This window comes from Protopterus annectens, chromosome 3.part0, assembly GCF_019279795.1.
Source record: "Protopterus annectens isolate FY-2018-M chromosome 3.part0, PAN1.0, whole genome shotgun sequence".
NCBI classification, from domain to species: domain Eukaryota; kingdom Metazoa; phylum Chordata; order Ceratodontiformes; family Protopteridae; genus Protopterus; species Protopterus annectens.
Genome location: NC_056731.1, coordinates 547,382,195 through 547,396,697, shown reverse-complemented (window position 1 = coordinate 547,396,697; position 14,503 = coordinate 547,382,195). Strand labels below are relative to the sequence as shown.

Below are 14,503 nucleotides of genomic sequence, written 5' to 3'. Positions count from 1 at the left end.
TTTTTTCCCTCTTTATTAATGGTCTACACTCTATCATTCCCAAAGCCACCTGCATTCAATATGCGGATGTCTCCACCCTAATCTGCGCCGATGACTCTCTCACCAAACTCCAAGTTACAACCCAAAACTGTTTTTCTATAGTCGAAAAATGGTTCTCAGATTTAAAACTCCTACTTAATCCAACCAAAACCAAATTGCTTCTATTCTTCCCCACTCCAGCTACTACGCACGGAATAGAACCTCCCTACACCCACAACCCAACCTTCAATGTGTCCTCTAATAATGGTACCAAAATCTATCCTGTCACCCACGCCAAACTACTGGGGGTGACAATAGACCACAAACTTAGATTTGATATGCATGTCAACCAGACCATTAAATCACTCAACAAGAAACTTGGGTCCATGTATAGAATAAAGAAATTCTTAACCCCGCACACCAAACTAACCATCGCCCATACCCACCTCCTCTCCACACTCCTCTATGCCTCCCCGATATTCTCCTTCCTTCACAAGAAAGAGCTCAATAAACTATCCACTACCTATAACCACATAGCCAGATTCATTACCGGAATGCCCTACCGCACCCATCACTGCCTAAATCTAAGGACACTGGGATGGCTAGAACTGCCCAACATCCTCAAACTCAACCAACTTACTGAGGCATTTAAAATTATTAAACATCCAGATAAAATCCCCTCACTGAACAAAATACTTACCCCCTACTCCAACCTTACGTCCCTTAGATCATCCAAAAGTATACAAGTGTTGACCATTAAATCTAACAACTCGGGTGGTGAAGCTCTATATGCCAATTCCATTGGCAAAGCCTGGAATGCCCTCCCAAGCAATCTAAGACTTATGACCACTCTGCACCAATTTAAAATTCATCTCCGAGCTCTACTAAAATCCCAGTGGCTATGCCCATGCTCTAATCCAGACTAATAGCTCACGTCCCCGGCTCAACCAGGCCTACCCAAGCCTCCACCCAACCCAAAACCTTAAGGGTCCACTATGTAGCCCTGACAATCCATCTTTACTAACTTGTATCTCTTTTGAATTATATATAATTACTTACTGTTTTATTTTGCATATAAATGCCAGTTTACTTACTTACTCTAGTTTTGTCACTATATTTGTTTATGTACCTCTGTTCTTTGGAGCTTTTCTCCTCGGGCCTCCACTGAAAATGGATATGTATCCAGTTGGACTAACCCGGTCAACAAATGTAAAATAAAATAAATAAATAAAATAAATAAAAATATTGTTACATCTACAGATATAACCCTATGCTAATGAATGGAAGTTGCATGTTGAATGCATGACTCTTGCATAGTGAAGCTTTGGCACCCTGGTCAGATGTCAGTGGTGATAAACCATTCATTATGAATCCTGCAACAGGGACTCCAGTCAGGACATTAAGGAATTTCTAATATATAAACTGAACTGTGTCTGAATGTTTTTTTCCAGAACATTTTGGCAACTCTTCAACATCAAATTATCTGCATAATTTACCTGAGTGGCTCGAACACTAAGCACAGATGCTGCTTATGGTAGAAGTGCCTGAACAACCTCAGACAATGAAATTTGTCATCAGGATCAGCATCATTAAGTTTCTTCAAAAATTCCAGTTCTTTCAACCCTGTTTTTTGCCTAAAAGACAGAAAAGTACAAGCATCAGATACATCAGCACCTATCAAGTATAACTTCAAAAGCAGCATGAAAGTTGCAAACATGTTCTCTTACCTAATTACATTCCGAGTGGCATAAGAAAGAAATTACTACTACATTATAAGTATATAACATCGAATATAGAACATGATACTATTTTCATTTGTCAAGCAGCTTGTGATCAGCTGGCATAACATTAATTACAGCCCAGTGAAACACTAATCAGTAAACCATAGGAACATGCTGTGTGTGTGCACATGTGTACGTGATAAGCCCTGATCTCCCCAATGAATCTCCATCAACGAATCAAGTTTCACTGATGTGATTGAGGGTCCACAAAGTACAGTTTTGTACCTACCATAAATGTAGATGTCCGATAGGCATGCATCTGCAGTCCTTACAAATGGGTTGTCCTGTCGTCAGGCAGCCCTTCGGTCGGCCGGATTCCAAAGTCTGGGTCTGGCCTCGGCTGGTGTCGCACTTCACCCGACGTCACAGCTGCAGTTCTTCGGGTATAAAGGCATCAGCCGACGCCATTTTCCTCAGTGTTTCTTGCCCCAGATGCCAGGTGCCCTCTAGGAAGGCTTAATTTGGATAAATGCAAATGGTTCCAAATAGTAGAGAGCAAACAAAAAATAAGCATGTATGTACATATATACAAACAAATACACCATAATAGATTCCCCAGCTAGCTACAAGATGGGCAAATACCCTAGGAGTACCACAGAGGGAAGGAGGGTGGGTAATCCTGACTGCAGATGCATGCCTATCGGACATCTACATTTATGGTAGGTACAAAACTGTACTATGTCCTTCAAGGATGCATCTGCAGTCCTTACAAATGGGTAGAATACCATAGCCAAACTGGGGAGGAGGAGAAATAAGATTATGGTGTAGTTAAGATCCCTTGCAAAACAGCAGTGGCAAAACCTGCTCGGGATCTGGAGTATAAAGGTAAATTATAATGCTTGGCAAATGTATGCACGGAGCTCCAAGTAGCAGCCTCTAAAATGTCTTTGGTAGCCACTCCTCGTAAAAGAGCTGTGGTAGTGGCTGTAGCCCTTGTAGAGTGAGGCCTGATGTTTTCTGGAGTTTTCTTCCCATGGTAGGAGTAACAAAATCTAATGCAATTTCCTATCCACTTAGAGATTGTCTGTTTTGAAATTGCTTTTCCTTCCATTCCTGTTGCATATGCTACCAGTAGCTGGTCAGTTTTCTATTGCTCTTGGTCCTGTCCAGGTAGTAACGTAATTGTCTATGTACATCCAAGGTATGCAACAGTCTTTCTCCCCTGTTCTGTGGGTTGGGGAAGAATGTAGGTAGGTGGATAGCTTGATTTAAAGATACCCTGGAGACCACCTTTGGCATAAAAGTAGGATTAGTTCTCATGGACACTCTATCTTGATGGAAGATCAGGAAGGGCTGTACTGCCATTAATGCCTGTAGCTCAGATACCCTTCTTGCTGAAGTGATTGCAAGCAGGAAAGCAGTTTTCCATGATAAGTACTGTAAATCTGCTGTAGCTGCTGGCTCGAAAGGTGGGAGTGTCAACTTTTCTAGCACAAAGTTCAAGTACCATGCTGGCAATGGTGGCTTCCTAGGTGGTTTTACATTTTTAATTCCTCTCAGAAACTGCCTGAGCAGAGGATGATAGGAGACTGGAGGATCCAAGTTGTATTCTGCTGAAATAGCTGATGCATGAATCTTAATGGAAGAATAGGACAGGCCATTGTGGAAGAGCTCTGCCAAGTATTCCAGGATGTTAGGTATGTTTGCAAGTGACACATTCTCTCCTTTTGCAGTACTCCAAATGAGATATCTTTTCCATTTCGCTGAATAATTTTTTCTTGTTGAGGGTCTGCGAGCCTCCAAGAGAATGTCCTTAACCCTTTGAGATAAATCCGGGTTATTTGGTCTTATGCAATGTTCCAGGCAGCCAGCTGCAGTGTTTTCAGGTTTGGATGCAGGGTTTTGAAGTTGTTCTGTGTTAACAGCAAGGGAACCAGGGGCAGAGGCCATATTTGTTCCCGAGACATACTCCTCAGTAATGGGTACCAATGTTGCCTTGGCCAGTCTGGAGCTATCAGGATGATCCTTGGACGGTCTTCTTTGATCTTCAATATCACCTTGTGCATCAAAGGAAGAGGTGGGAATGCATATGCTGTCAGGTTTTTCCAACTGAAAGATAGGGAGTCCACCTTCCAAGCAAGTGGGTGGTACGTCCTTGTGCAGAATTTCTTTAGTTGGTGATTGTGTGGGGATGCAAATAAGTCTATTTCTGGGAGTCCCCATTTCCCTGTAATGGTTTTGAAGATGTCCGGATGCAGCATCCATTCGTGGGCATCCGTGATAGTTCTGCTTAGGATGTCTGCTAGAGTATTTTCTTTTCCTGGCACAAAAATTGCTTGTAACTGAATGTTGAAGTTCAGTGTCACATTCCAGAGGTCCATTGCCATCCGGCATAGAGGGTATGAATGTGTGCCTCCTTGTTTGTTGATGTACCACATAACTGTGGTGTTGTCCGTCCTTATCAGCAGTTGACCCTGTCGAAGAAATGGTCGGAATGCCTGAATTGCCAGTTTTACTGCCAGCATTTCCTTTTGATTTATGTGTAGGTGCAGCTGGTCTTGAGTCCATAAGCCTTGTATGCACATGTCCAGCATGTGTGCCCCCCAACCGAGGTCTGAGGCGTCTGTTGTGATGGTCTGGCTTGGTTGAGTGCTGTGGAAGGGCAGTCCCTTGTTTGATTGACAGGCCTGAGCCCACCACTGGAATTCTTGCTTCAGGCATGGAATTATTGGAATTTGGGTTTCTAGGCTGTGCTTGTGCTGAGACCATAAATTCCTTAGATACCACTGTAACTTTCTCATATCTAGTCTGGCGTGTGGAATCAATATTATGCAGGATGCCATGTAGCCGAGAGCTTGCAGGACTTTTCTTGCTGTTAGCTGCTTCTGCTTTGTTAATGCCATGAAGTAGAGAGGGAGTTGCTCCTGTTTTTCTACTGTCAGGAATGCCATTTGTTCTGATGTGTCCAGATCTGCACCCAAGAAGGTTATCCTTTGGGATGGTATCAGCCTTGACTTTTTTATATTGACTGTGTATCCCAGGGCTTGCAGTAGATGAATGACCCTTTCCAAATCTTTTGTTAATTTGTTTTTGTTGTCCGCTTGTAACAGGCAGTCGTCCAGATAAGGGTAAATTTGAATTCCCTGAAGCCTGCAATGAGCAATTACTGATGCCAGGCATTTCGTGAATACTCTGGGCGCAGTAGATAAGCCAAAGGGCAATGCTGAGAATTGATAATGCTCTGATCCTGCAAGAAATCTGAGGTATCTTCTGCAATTTGGACGTATGGGGACGTGCAGGTATGCCTCCTTGAGATCTAGAGTTACCAGCCAAGACTCCTTGCCCAGCATGGGAAGAAGCTGCTGTAGGGTCAGCATTTTGAATTTTGGAACAATGAGGTATGTGTTTAAAGCGGACAGGTCGAGAATAGGTCTCCATTGGTTTTCTTTTCTTGGTACCAGGAAGAGTCTGGAGTAAAATCCTTGTCCTTGTTCCATAGATGGTACCCTTTCTACAGCTCTCATCCTTAGTAAGTGAGTTATTTGTTGTAGAGCTTCTGTCTTCTGATTTGGAGGTAGGTTTGGCATTCCTCTCTTCCTTGGCAGAGTATGGAAGTGAAACCTGTAACCTTGGTCTATTGTCTGTAAAATCCATTTGTCTCCTGTGATGTAATGCCAGTTTACTGAAAATAAGGCTAGCTTCCCGCCTAAGGGTGCCTCTAGTTGTTCCCTGGTAGGCGGTGCCAGAGCCAAGTCACTGTGATTGCCCTGTGGAAGTGGTGGTGGCTGGATCTGTGGCTGTACCTCGCTGGTTGTTAGCCTGCCAGTGATGACCCCTGTAGGCACCTCTGGATTGACCCCTGCCTCTTGAGTGCCTATTCCTGCCTCTCGGAGCTCTGGAGGTGTCTGGAAAGGACCAATTCTTGGAAGGCCAGTTCCTGCTAAACCTTGGAGGCTGGACCTGCAAGAAATCCTTGACTGTCTGGACAGATTTTGCTTTCTCTTCCACCTTCTTCAGCACCTGCTGTGCTGGGGAGCCAAACAAATTGAGCTTATTCATGGGAGCATCTAGGAGTTTTGATTTTACATGGTCTGGTAAGGACTGCTCTTTTAACCATGCATGTCTTCTGATCACTGTGCCAGTCATGGCTGATCTAAAGGAGGCCTCCAGTGCATCATAGCCGCATTTTAAGGAATGATTACTGACCTGCTGAATGTTATGCATCATTTCCTGTACAGATTTTTTGTCTAATGGTTCATCCGAGGACAGTTTTTTAGTTAACTGGTCTAACATAAACTCCTGATACTGAATCATGTGGAATTGACAGTTCAAGGCCCTAGCTGAAAGAGTAGCAGAAGTGTAAACTTTTTTACCCCATCTCTCTAAGGACCTAGATTCCCTTTCAGAGGGGAGGGGGTTTTTGGTAGAGGTAGCTGCTACAGCCTTGGGACCCTGGGAGATAGTTTCGGGATCTGCAAAAGGGGCCTTATACAAATGATAATGTGTGTCCGGAACCCTGTAGTACCTATCGGGCTTAGCAGGGGTCGGAGGAAGAGAATCAGGAGCAGTACAAGCATCATTAAAAGCATCATCCACAACAGTAAGTACTGGAGGAATGGCTAAAGGCCTATGCTGTGGCAAATGCAAAAAGGTTCTAAGCCTTTTTCTAGAGTCTGAAAAATCCTGGCCCTGCCATTGAAATTGTTCCCTCATAGCATGCAAGGTTTCCCCAAAAGAAAATTCCTCAGGCGGAGAGGCAGAAGGGATGGATTCTTCTGCATCAGAGTCCTCATAAGGAGAAAAAGGGGTCTCTGGAGGGTTTGAATTATCTGATTCATCAGAGGAGCCATCTGAAGAAACTGGCTCAGGGGGCTCTACTCTAGTCCTCTTCTCTGGAGGTGGGTGAGAGGCCCTGTCTGGATGTGGTTGGGATCCCCGGATCAAAGAAATGAGATCCTCTGCTAGACTAAGCATTTGTGAACTAGAACTAGGCCTGTGAGAAGGGGTCTTAGCAGGCACAGTTTTGGTAGTTTTTCCTGCTTTAGCCCTGTGAAAGGCCTTAATCGACATGGATGCAGGAGGCCTAGCAGCTCCACGTGCAGGGGTAGAAATATCCAAAGGGATAGTATCAGATAAATCCTGTGAACCTGTAAGAGCAGGTGGGATTTCAGTAGCAGTTTCGGCCAAGCTGGAAGAGGCCTCGGTAAGTGGCAAGCTTTCGGCCGAAGGAAGAACCGTGGACTCGGTTTCAGCCGAAACCGAGACACTCATGATGCTTAACCGCGGTTTCGGCCGAAACCGTGGACCGCGAGTGTCGGTCCTTTTCCTTGCATTTTTTTAGAAATTTGCATAGTCGGAGCATCCGACGGCATAATGTAAGCAAAAGCGGAGCCGAAAAACTCTTCAGCAAATTCCGACCGACGTCTAAGCGTCCGTCGGTTGAAAGAAGCACAGGCTAGACAAGCTGCTACGTCATGGTCTGGGCCTAAGCAAGGTAAGCAGTAAGAGTGGAAATCTTTATGAGGTATTTGTTTCCCACAAGTTAAACAGTTATTCACTTTTTCTGACATCGGCTGAGGCAAGAAAGAGTCCCCAACGGGGTACTTAGCTTTTTAGAAGTCTTCGGTACTTGTAGTAGTAATCTCTGGTTCTGACCGACCGGCACTTGCGAACAGCTTCTGCTTCGGGCGCCACGCGGCAAGAAAGACTGAGGAAAATGGCGTCGGCTGATGCCTTTATACCCTAGCTATGACGTCGGGTGAAGTGCGACACCAGCCGAGGCCAGACCCAGACTTTGGAATCCGGCCGACCGAAGGGCTGCCTGACGACAGGACAACCCATTTGTAAGGACTGCAGATGCATCCTTGAAGGACATCTACAAGTCAATCAAAATATGCTTGTCCAAACCTACTACAAGCATATAAAGTACAGTTGTGCAAGCTGAACTTACCACAAAAAACAGTTGTGTAAAATCTTGCCATAATGATAGATGTCCTTCTCTTCACTGTTGCAGTATTCATTACATGAGGAAGTTTCCTGCCACAGGCGACCCAATGTTGGTCAGTATACAAAAAGACTTATTTTTTAGGGTGTGTGGTGCTTTGCATGTAAGCTGCAATCAGACGTCAGCCATAAAAGTAACACATGCAAGCACCATCCTCAGAACTGACGGCCCCAGGAGGAATGCCAATGTAAGGAAGTAGGGTAAGAATCCTCCAAGAAGAAGCAAGGCCAGGGGGAAGGAATACTATAACAGAGAAGAGAAGGACATCTAGCACTATGGCAAGATTTTACACAACTATTCTATGTACTTCTATTCATCTGATGCAGTATTCATTAAATGAGGGAGAATACCAAAGCTCATGAAGTAAGGGATGAAGGTGCAGCACATGAGCTTTCCAGGAACCCATGCAGTAGAGCCCTGGCAAACCTTGTTCCAGACTCCATCTACTTTGTAGTGATTGGTGAAGGTATGGACTGAGGTCCATTTAGCTGCTTCAAGAACTGAATTAGTATCCAATCCCCTTGAAAAAGGTCCTAGATGAGGTAATAGCCCTGGTGGAGTGAGCCTTAACAGAGGAAGGGAGAGTCTTACCATGGTGAGTGTAACAAAAGGTAATAGTCTTGAAAATTAGAAAACAGTCTGCTTGGACACAGCTTGCCCCAGGGCCCTGGGGTGGTAAGAAACAAAAAGCTGATCTGACTTTCTAACAGCTTTGGTTTTGTCTACATAAAATCTAAGTTGTCTATGGACATCTAAAATATGGAGCACCCTTTCACTTGGGTTCTGGGGTCGAAGAGAAAAAGGTAAGTGGATGGACTGATTTAAATACAGGTCACTGACTACCTTAGGCATAAATGAGGGGTTTGTGTGCTGGGAAACTAAGTCTTTGTGGAAGACCAGAAAGGGTGGAGATATCATAAGGGCCTGTAGCTCAGACAGTCGTCTGGCTGAAGTTAAGGCTAGGAGTAATACAGATTTCCAGGAGCAGTACTGTAGAGAAGCTGGCTGAAAGGGTGGGGGAGTCTGCTTTTCCAAAAAAAAAAAAAAGTAAGGTCCCAGGGAGGTGGAATACGTTTCCTGGGAGGTCTTAATATGTAGGATGCCTTTAAGAAAATGAATCTACTAGCTGGGGGGGGGGGGGGGGGACAGAGGCAGACATAGCTGACATACATATGGGCTTTCACTGAAGAGTAAGTCAACCCAGCATTGAGCAATTAACACAAACATAAAACCAGGGGAATTTCACTGTCAATGGGGCCTGGTTTTGTTTCAGACAGGCACCAGATTAAAATTCCATTTGGCTACATAAGATTTTCTGGTATTTGGTTTCCTGGCCTCCTGCAGGAATGTGAGCACGTCCTCAAAGAATAGGTGTCTGAAAGGAATTAGTACCCTATCACCAACAGGGTCAACTGGAGAGTCGACAAGTGGGGATGGATGAGTGTCCTTTTGTCTTCTGTGAGAAGGTCCACTCTGTGAGGTAACTTGTGGTGATTAAAATTGGCTAAATTCATGAGGAGAGGGAATCTGTGATGTCTTGACCAGAATGGAGTCATCAGCAAGATTTTTGGTTTGTCCTAATGAGTTTTGGACAGGGCTTTTGGAATGAGGGGAAGGAGATGGAATGAATATAGAAACATCCCTTTCAAACAGAAAGAAAGGATGTCCACTACCCAAACCAGAGGATGAGGTTCTCTAGCACAAAACTGTGGAAGCTATCTGTTCATGGGGGAGGCAAAAATGTCTGAGGAATACCCCACCAGTGGACAATGTCTACAAACACATCCCTCTGAAGCATCCATTCCTGGGATCATGTTTGGGACCTACTCAGGTAATCTGCCACACAATTCTGTGAAGATGGGATGTACACTGCCTGAAGGGTCACTTGGAATTTTACTGACGGCTCCCAAACCTGAAGAGGTAGCCTGCATAATAGATGGGATTTGGTTCCCCATTTGTTCACATAAAAGAGGACTGTCATATTGTCTGTGAACAGCTTTAGAGGCCCTGGTTGGAAGATAGCAGCTCCCTCATCTCCCTTACACTGATGTGTTCCTTCAGTTAAGAGGGAGACCAGACCCCTTGTGGTTTCAGCTGCCTGAAGGTTGCCCCCCAGCCTACATCTGAGGTGTCAGTGAAGCTCTCGATGTGGAGCAAGAGGGTGTAAGGGGAGTCCTAGGTTGAGTGACACTATGTATCCACCACTGAAGTTCTCTCTTTAGACAGGGGATGAAAGGAATGGATAATTCTAGGGGGTGCTGGTGTTGCATCCAGACTGACTTTAGATACCACTACCATTTTCACATGTGGAATTTGGCAAAGGGGAGCACAGGAATGATGGATGCCATGAGGCCCAAGAACCTGAGGAACTCTCTGGCTGTAATGTGGTGAAAAAGCAGAACATTTCTGAAGTAAAGGGTGAGGTCCTGTACCTTTTGTGGGGATAGAGAGACCTTAAGATGTGTTTGTACCCTGCACCCCAGGAAAACCTGATCCTGTGAAGGGGTGAGAACTGATTTCTTTAAGTTTATGATGCACCCCAGACTTTGCAGGAGGTTGATGGTAAGGGTGATATTTCGTTCCAATTCCTCTGTGGAAGTCGCAACCTGTAGTGCCTAAAAAATGACTCGGCAGTAATACACAACCCAAAGAACTTTATTAAAACTTTTTTAAGAGCTTTCACTCCTGTTCATTGCAAAGGAACTTCATCAGAACAAATTAATCAATCAATTATTTAAATGTGTCTTCTAATATCACATGATTAAAAACCTCCAACAACAACCATGAACTAATTATACAAAAAATGTGAACTAATTATACAAAAAATCCTTTGAAACACTTTTAAAAGACTTAGCCAATGAAAAACTAACATTATTGTTAAAAAAGCTGATCATCCACAAAAGGCTTGAAACACTGTTATAAGGGATTGTAAAACTTCAATTTTAAAACCGATTTAATAAACACAGTCATTCAGCCCAGGTACCACTGCTGCATTAAATAACTGCCATTTGAGCTCACATTTACTTAAGTGTTCATCAATCACTAACCTCTAACATCACTGATAACTTGCAACAGTGATGATAGGCACCACAAGCTGCGAGTTTCTTTCTAGTTGTTTTTTCCTGTATGATTCCTCGTTTGCCCTCTGTGGAGGTAGGTAGGAGGAGGAGGTCATCCAGATAAGGAAAAATACGTATGCCCTGACGTCTGCAATGGGCAATCACAGGAGCTAGGCATCTGGTGCAGACCCTTGGTGCAGTAGAAAGTCCAAAGGGCAAGGCACAGAATTAAAAATGATATGATGATACAGAGAAGTGCAAAAACTTCCTGTAGTTGGGATGGATGGGGATGTGCAGATATGCATATTTGATAAACAGGGTAATCACGAAGGCTTGAGGCAGAAAAAGTGGGAACAAAGTCTGGAGTGTCAGCATGCAGAATGTGGGTACCCTTGGAAAGGTACTGAGATGGGACAGACTGAGGATGGGTCTCCAGGGACTTTCCTTCCTAGGTACCAGGAACTACTTGGAATAAAATCCACTTCCTATTTGTTTTTTTGGGAACACTCTGAATGGTCCCTTGGTTCATTAATTCTAACAGAACCTCTGAGAAAAAAGGTAGTTGCTCCCTGGGAGGTCGAGGGATGCCCCTGAAGGGGTGTAGGTGATTCCATACCACAAAGTACCCTTTATGAAGAATGGAGAGGATCCAGGAGTCTTGGGTTATGCTTTCTCAGGCTGCGAGGGGGACAGGTGAAGGCACTGGGAAAGTGGTATGTGGAAGAGGGGGGGGGGACAGTCATAGAAAGGACAGTTTGTCAGGAAATGGCCGCTTTAGTGGTGGAGTTGCTAGATGGGCTCTAGGCTGTTGTGGTCTCCTGTCACTCTTTTTTGTTCTGGGTTGTTAATGACAACAATGCCTGTGCACAAACACAGGTTTTGCAGGATTATTTCTTTGGAACTTGGGTACTGGGGAAACATAAATGTGTTTCAATTCTTGCAATTCCTTACCCTTTTCCTGCAATGATCTGAACAAGTTAGCAGCTGCAGAGTCAAACAAAGCAGAATTGTTGAAAGGAGCATCCATAAGTTTGGCTTTTATGTCCCCAGGTAAGGGCTGGTGTCTTAGCTAAGAGAATCTTCTTAACGCTGATCCAGAGGCAGCTGCTCTGGCAGAAGCTTTTGCAGCATCATAGCTGCATTTTACAGAGTGGCGTGCTACTTAAGACGATGCACCAAGCAAGGAAGTAGCCAAGGTTTTATTTTCTGAGTCAGGTAAGTCTGCAATTACCTGTGAAAGTTGGGAGATCAGCTCTAAAGTGAATTTGGTCATGCGTGTTTGGTAATTTATGGCCATAAACTCTAGAGTGGTAGAAGTGTACACTTTTTTGCTTAATCTATCCAGCATCTAGCTATCCTTATCTGATGGGAGGAGGGTAGTGGAAGACAGTAATCTGGATGGCTTGTCAGAAGCCACAGAAATAACGGAAGGGTCTGCAGAAGGACATTTGAAAAGGAACCTGCAGTCCTCTGAGACCTAATAGAAGCAGTCTGGCTTCTTGGGGGCAGATGGATGGGAATCTGGTGTCTGTGTAGCTGAGGCAAAAGTATCGAGAAAGGCAGGCAAGACAGGAGGAACAGCAGCTGGGCTAGGTGATTCCACCTGTAGTAACTCATAGTATCTTTTTTGTACTTCAGGTACTTGGGCACTACCCCACTTAAAATGGTCTGTCATTTTAGCTATAGTTTATCCAAAGGAAAGGTCTTCCATAATGAAATCTGTTCCACTGGATTCCTTTTCTGGGGAGGCATATTGCAAGGGGTAAGGGATCTGTGAACAGTAAGCCAGAGATTTCTCTCCTGAAGATGCCTCTTCCTCTGAAGAATCTTCTTCCTTATTCCTTTTAAGTGGACAGACAATACTGAGAGAGGGAGCTGTAAACCCTGGAAGAGGTCTAAGGGACATGAGGGCATTAAAAAGGCCCTGAGTGCATTGTTGCCAGTCACTAATCGGTTCTTTTGGTGCAGTCAAATGTTTGGTTTTCTGTTTTTGTATACAAATGTGCCCTATGTAAGGTAGTAAGCCCCAATATAGGCCTACATTCTATCAGATCGGGTGCCACCTCTTCCCCTAACAAGGATCTGAGGCGTCCCCTTGGGGCCTTCCGTTATCAAGAGCTGTGGTTCTCCTTGGACATCCGACATGGATGCCTGCTCAGCCTCTGAAGATGTGCTTATGCTCAGATCCAAGGTGGACTGGATGTCAGGCTTGGTCTGTGGAGCTGAACTGTGAACCGGATGTGTCTCCGGGCTCTCCTCTCCCTCAAGAGGCACACTGGTATCCAGTGATGCAGCAGAAGGTTCAGGCCTATGCTTTTTGGCCTTCCGCTTCAAAACTGACTCACCCTTGGACCTCGAGGATCCCTTCATAGCACTTTTTGCTACCAGCTTTAAGTGCTGATTCTCTAGGTAGATAGCTAATGAGGATAACCTACTCTGAGGTCTTTGGCACAAATGCCTGACAAACAGTGCAGTTTTTGTGGTCATCATTTGGGCCTAGGCAGAACAAGCACTGAAGATGGCTACCCTGTGTGGAACTTAATTTCCACAGTGGCACTTCCCCTCTTGGATGACATGAACCCTAACCAAAAACAGTAGCAAAATAGTCAAGAATTCCCCAACGGGGCACTTATCTGAAATTTGAAGAATTGCAAATGAGACTGTGTCAGGCCATACATTGGAATCTGGAGACTGGATCTGGCAGCAGAGAAGTTCTGAGGATGTCCAACTTCCGATCGCAGCATACATGTGAGATATCATGCACACTACAGTAATAAAAGTCTTTTGTATACTAGCCGATGTCAGGAACTCCCTCATGCAATAAATATTGCAACAGATGAAAAGGACATCAGTAGATGTTCAAATGATCACTGTTGCAGTAGCCTTAGCTATATGGGTTACATCCTGCCAAGGACATAACAGCCAGGCACCTACTGAATTTTCAGAGTACCTTCCACACACCTAAACTGTCAAGGAATTCGAGCTGTGCTGACTAATAGACAAAGTTTGGGTACAAAGTCCTAAACCGCTTTCCTTCCAGCAGAGAGAGGGAGGCTGTGCCCTGAAAGGACAATGCTAGGAACAAAAAATAAATACAATTTCCACACCTTTGCATATACAACACACCAAAAAATAAGGGGAGTGAAGGGAGGGAGCGGCTACTGCAGCAGTGATCATTCAAATATCTACAGTTATGTTAAGTTCAACTTGCACAGTTGTACTATGTTCATCACATAGAACACTGCAGCAACAGCCTTACCTATATGGGTAGATTACCTTACCTAACTACATTTGGGAGGCGGAAGTAAAATAGTCCAAGAGTCCCTAGAGAACGGTACTAGTGTAGCTTGATCTGGACCCTGAAAGGGAATCAAGCTTACAGTACTCTCTAAAAGAATGTACAGAGGACCAAGCAGCAGCTTCCAGAATACTTCTAGAATCCAACCCTTTCAAAAAAGCCAGAGATGATGCCAAGGCCCTGGTAGAGTGGGGCTTGTCCCTGCCTGAAATAGTTTTGCTTTGTTATGATGAGTATAACAAAAGGTAATAGGCTTATACAACCATCAGGAAATAATAACCTGTTCTGACTCTGACACAGTTTGCCCCTTCTTCTTAACTTTCACAATATAAGAACAATTCATCTCAAAATTTGAAAGATTATTTCTGTCAAAATAGTACCTGAGCTGTCTGCAGACATCCAA

General features: G+C 44.3%; 1 protein-coding gene across 1 annotated transcript in view; it reads right to left on the bottom strand.

The window, feature by feature from the left end:
- PRPF4B (pre-mRNA processing factor 4B) overlaps positions 1 to 14,503 on the bottom strand; it is a 1,467,347-nt gene that overhangs the window by 382,010 nt on the left and 1,070,834 nt on the right. The window contains exon 9 of the mRNA XM_044065612.1: positions 1,515 to 1,652. Within this exon, the coding sequence (XP_043921547.1) occupies positions 1,515 to 1,652 (138 nt within the window). The remainder of the gene's footprint in view (positions 1 to 1,514; positions 1,653 to 14,503) is intronic.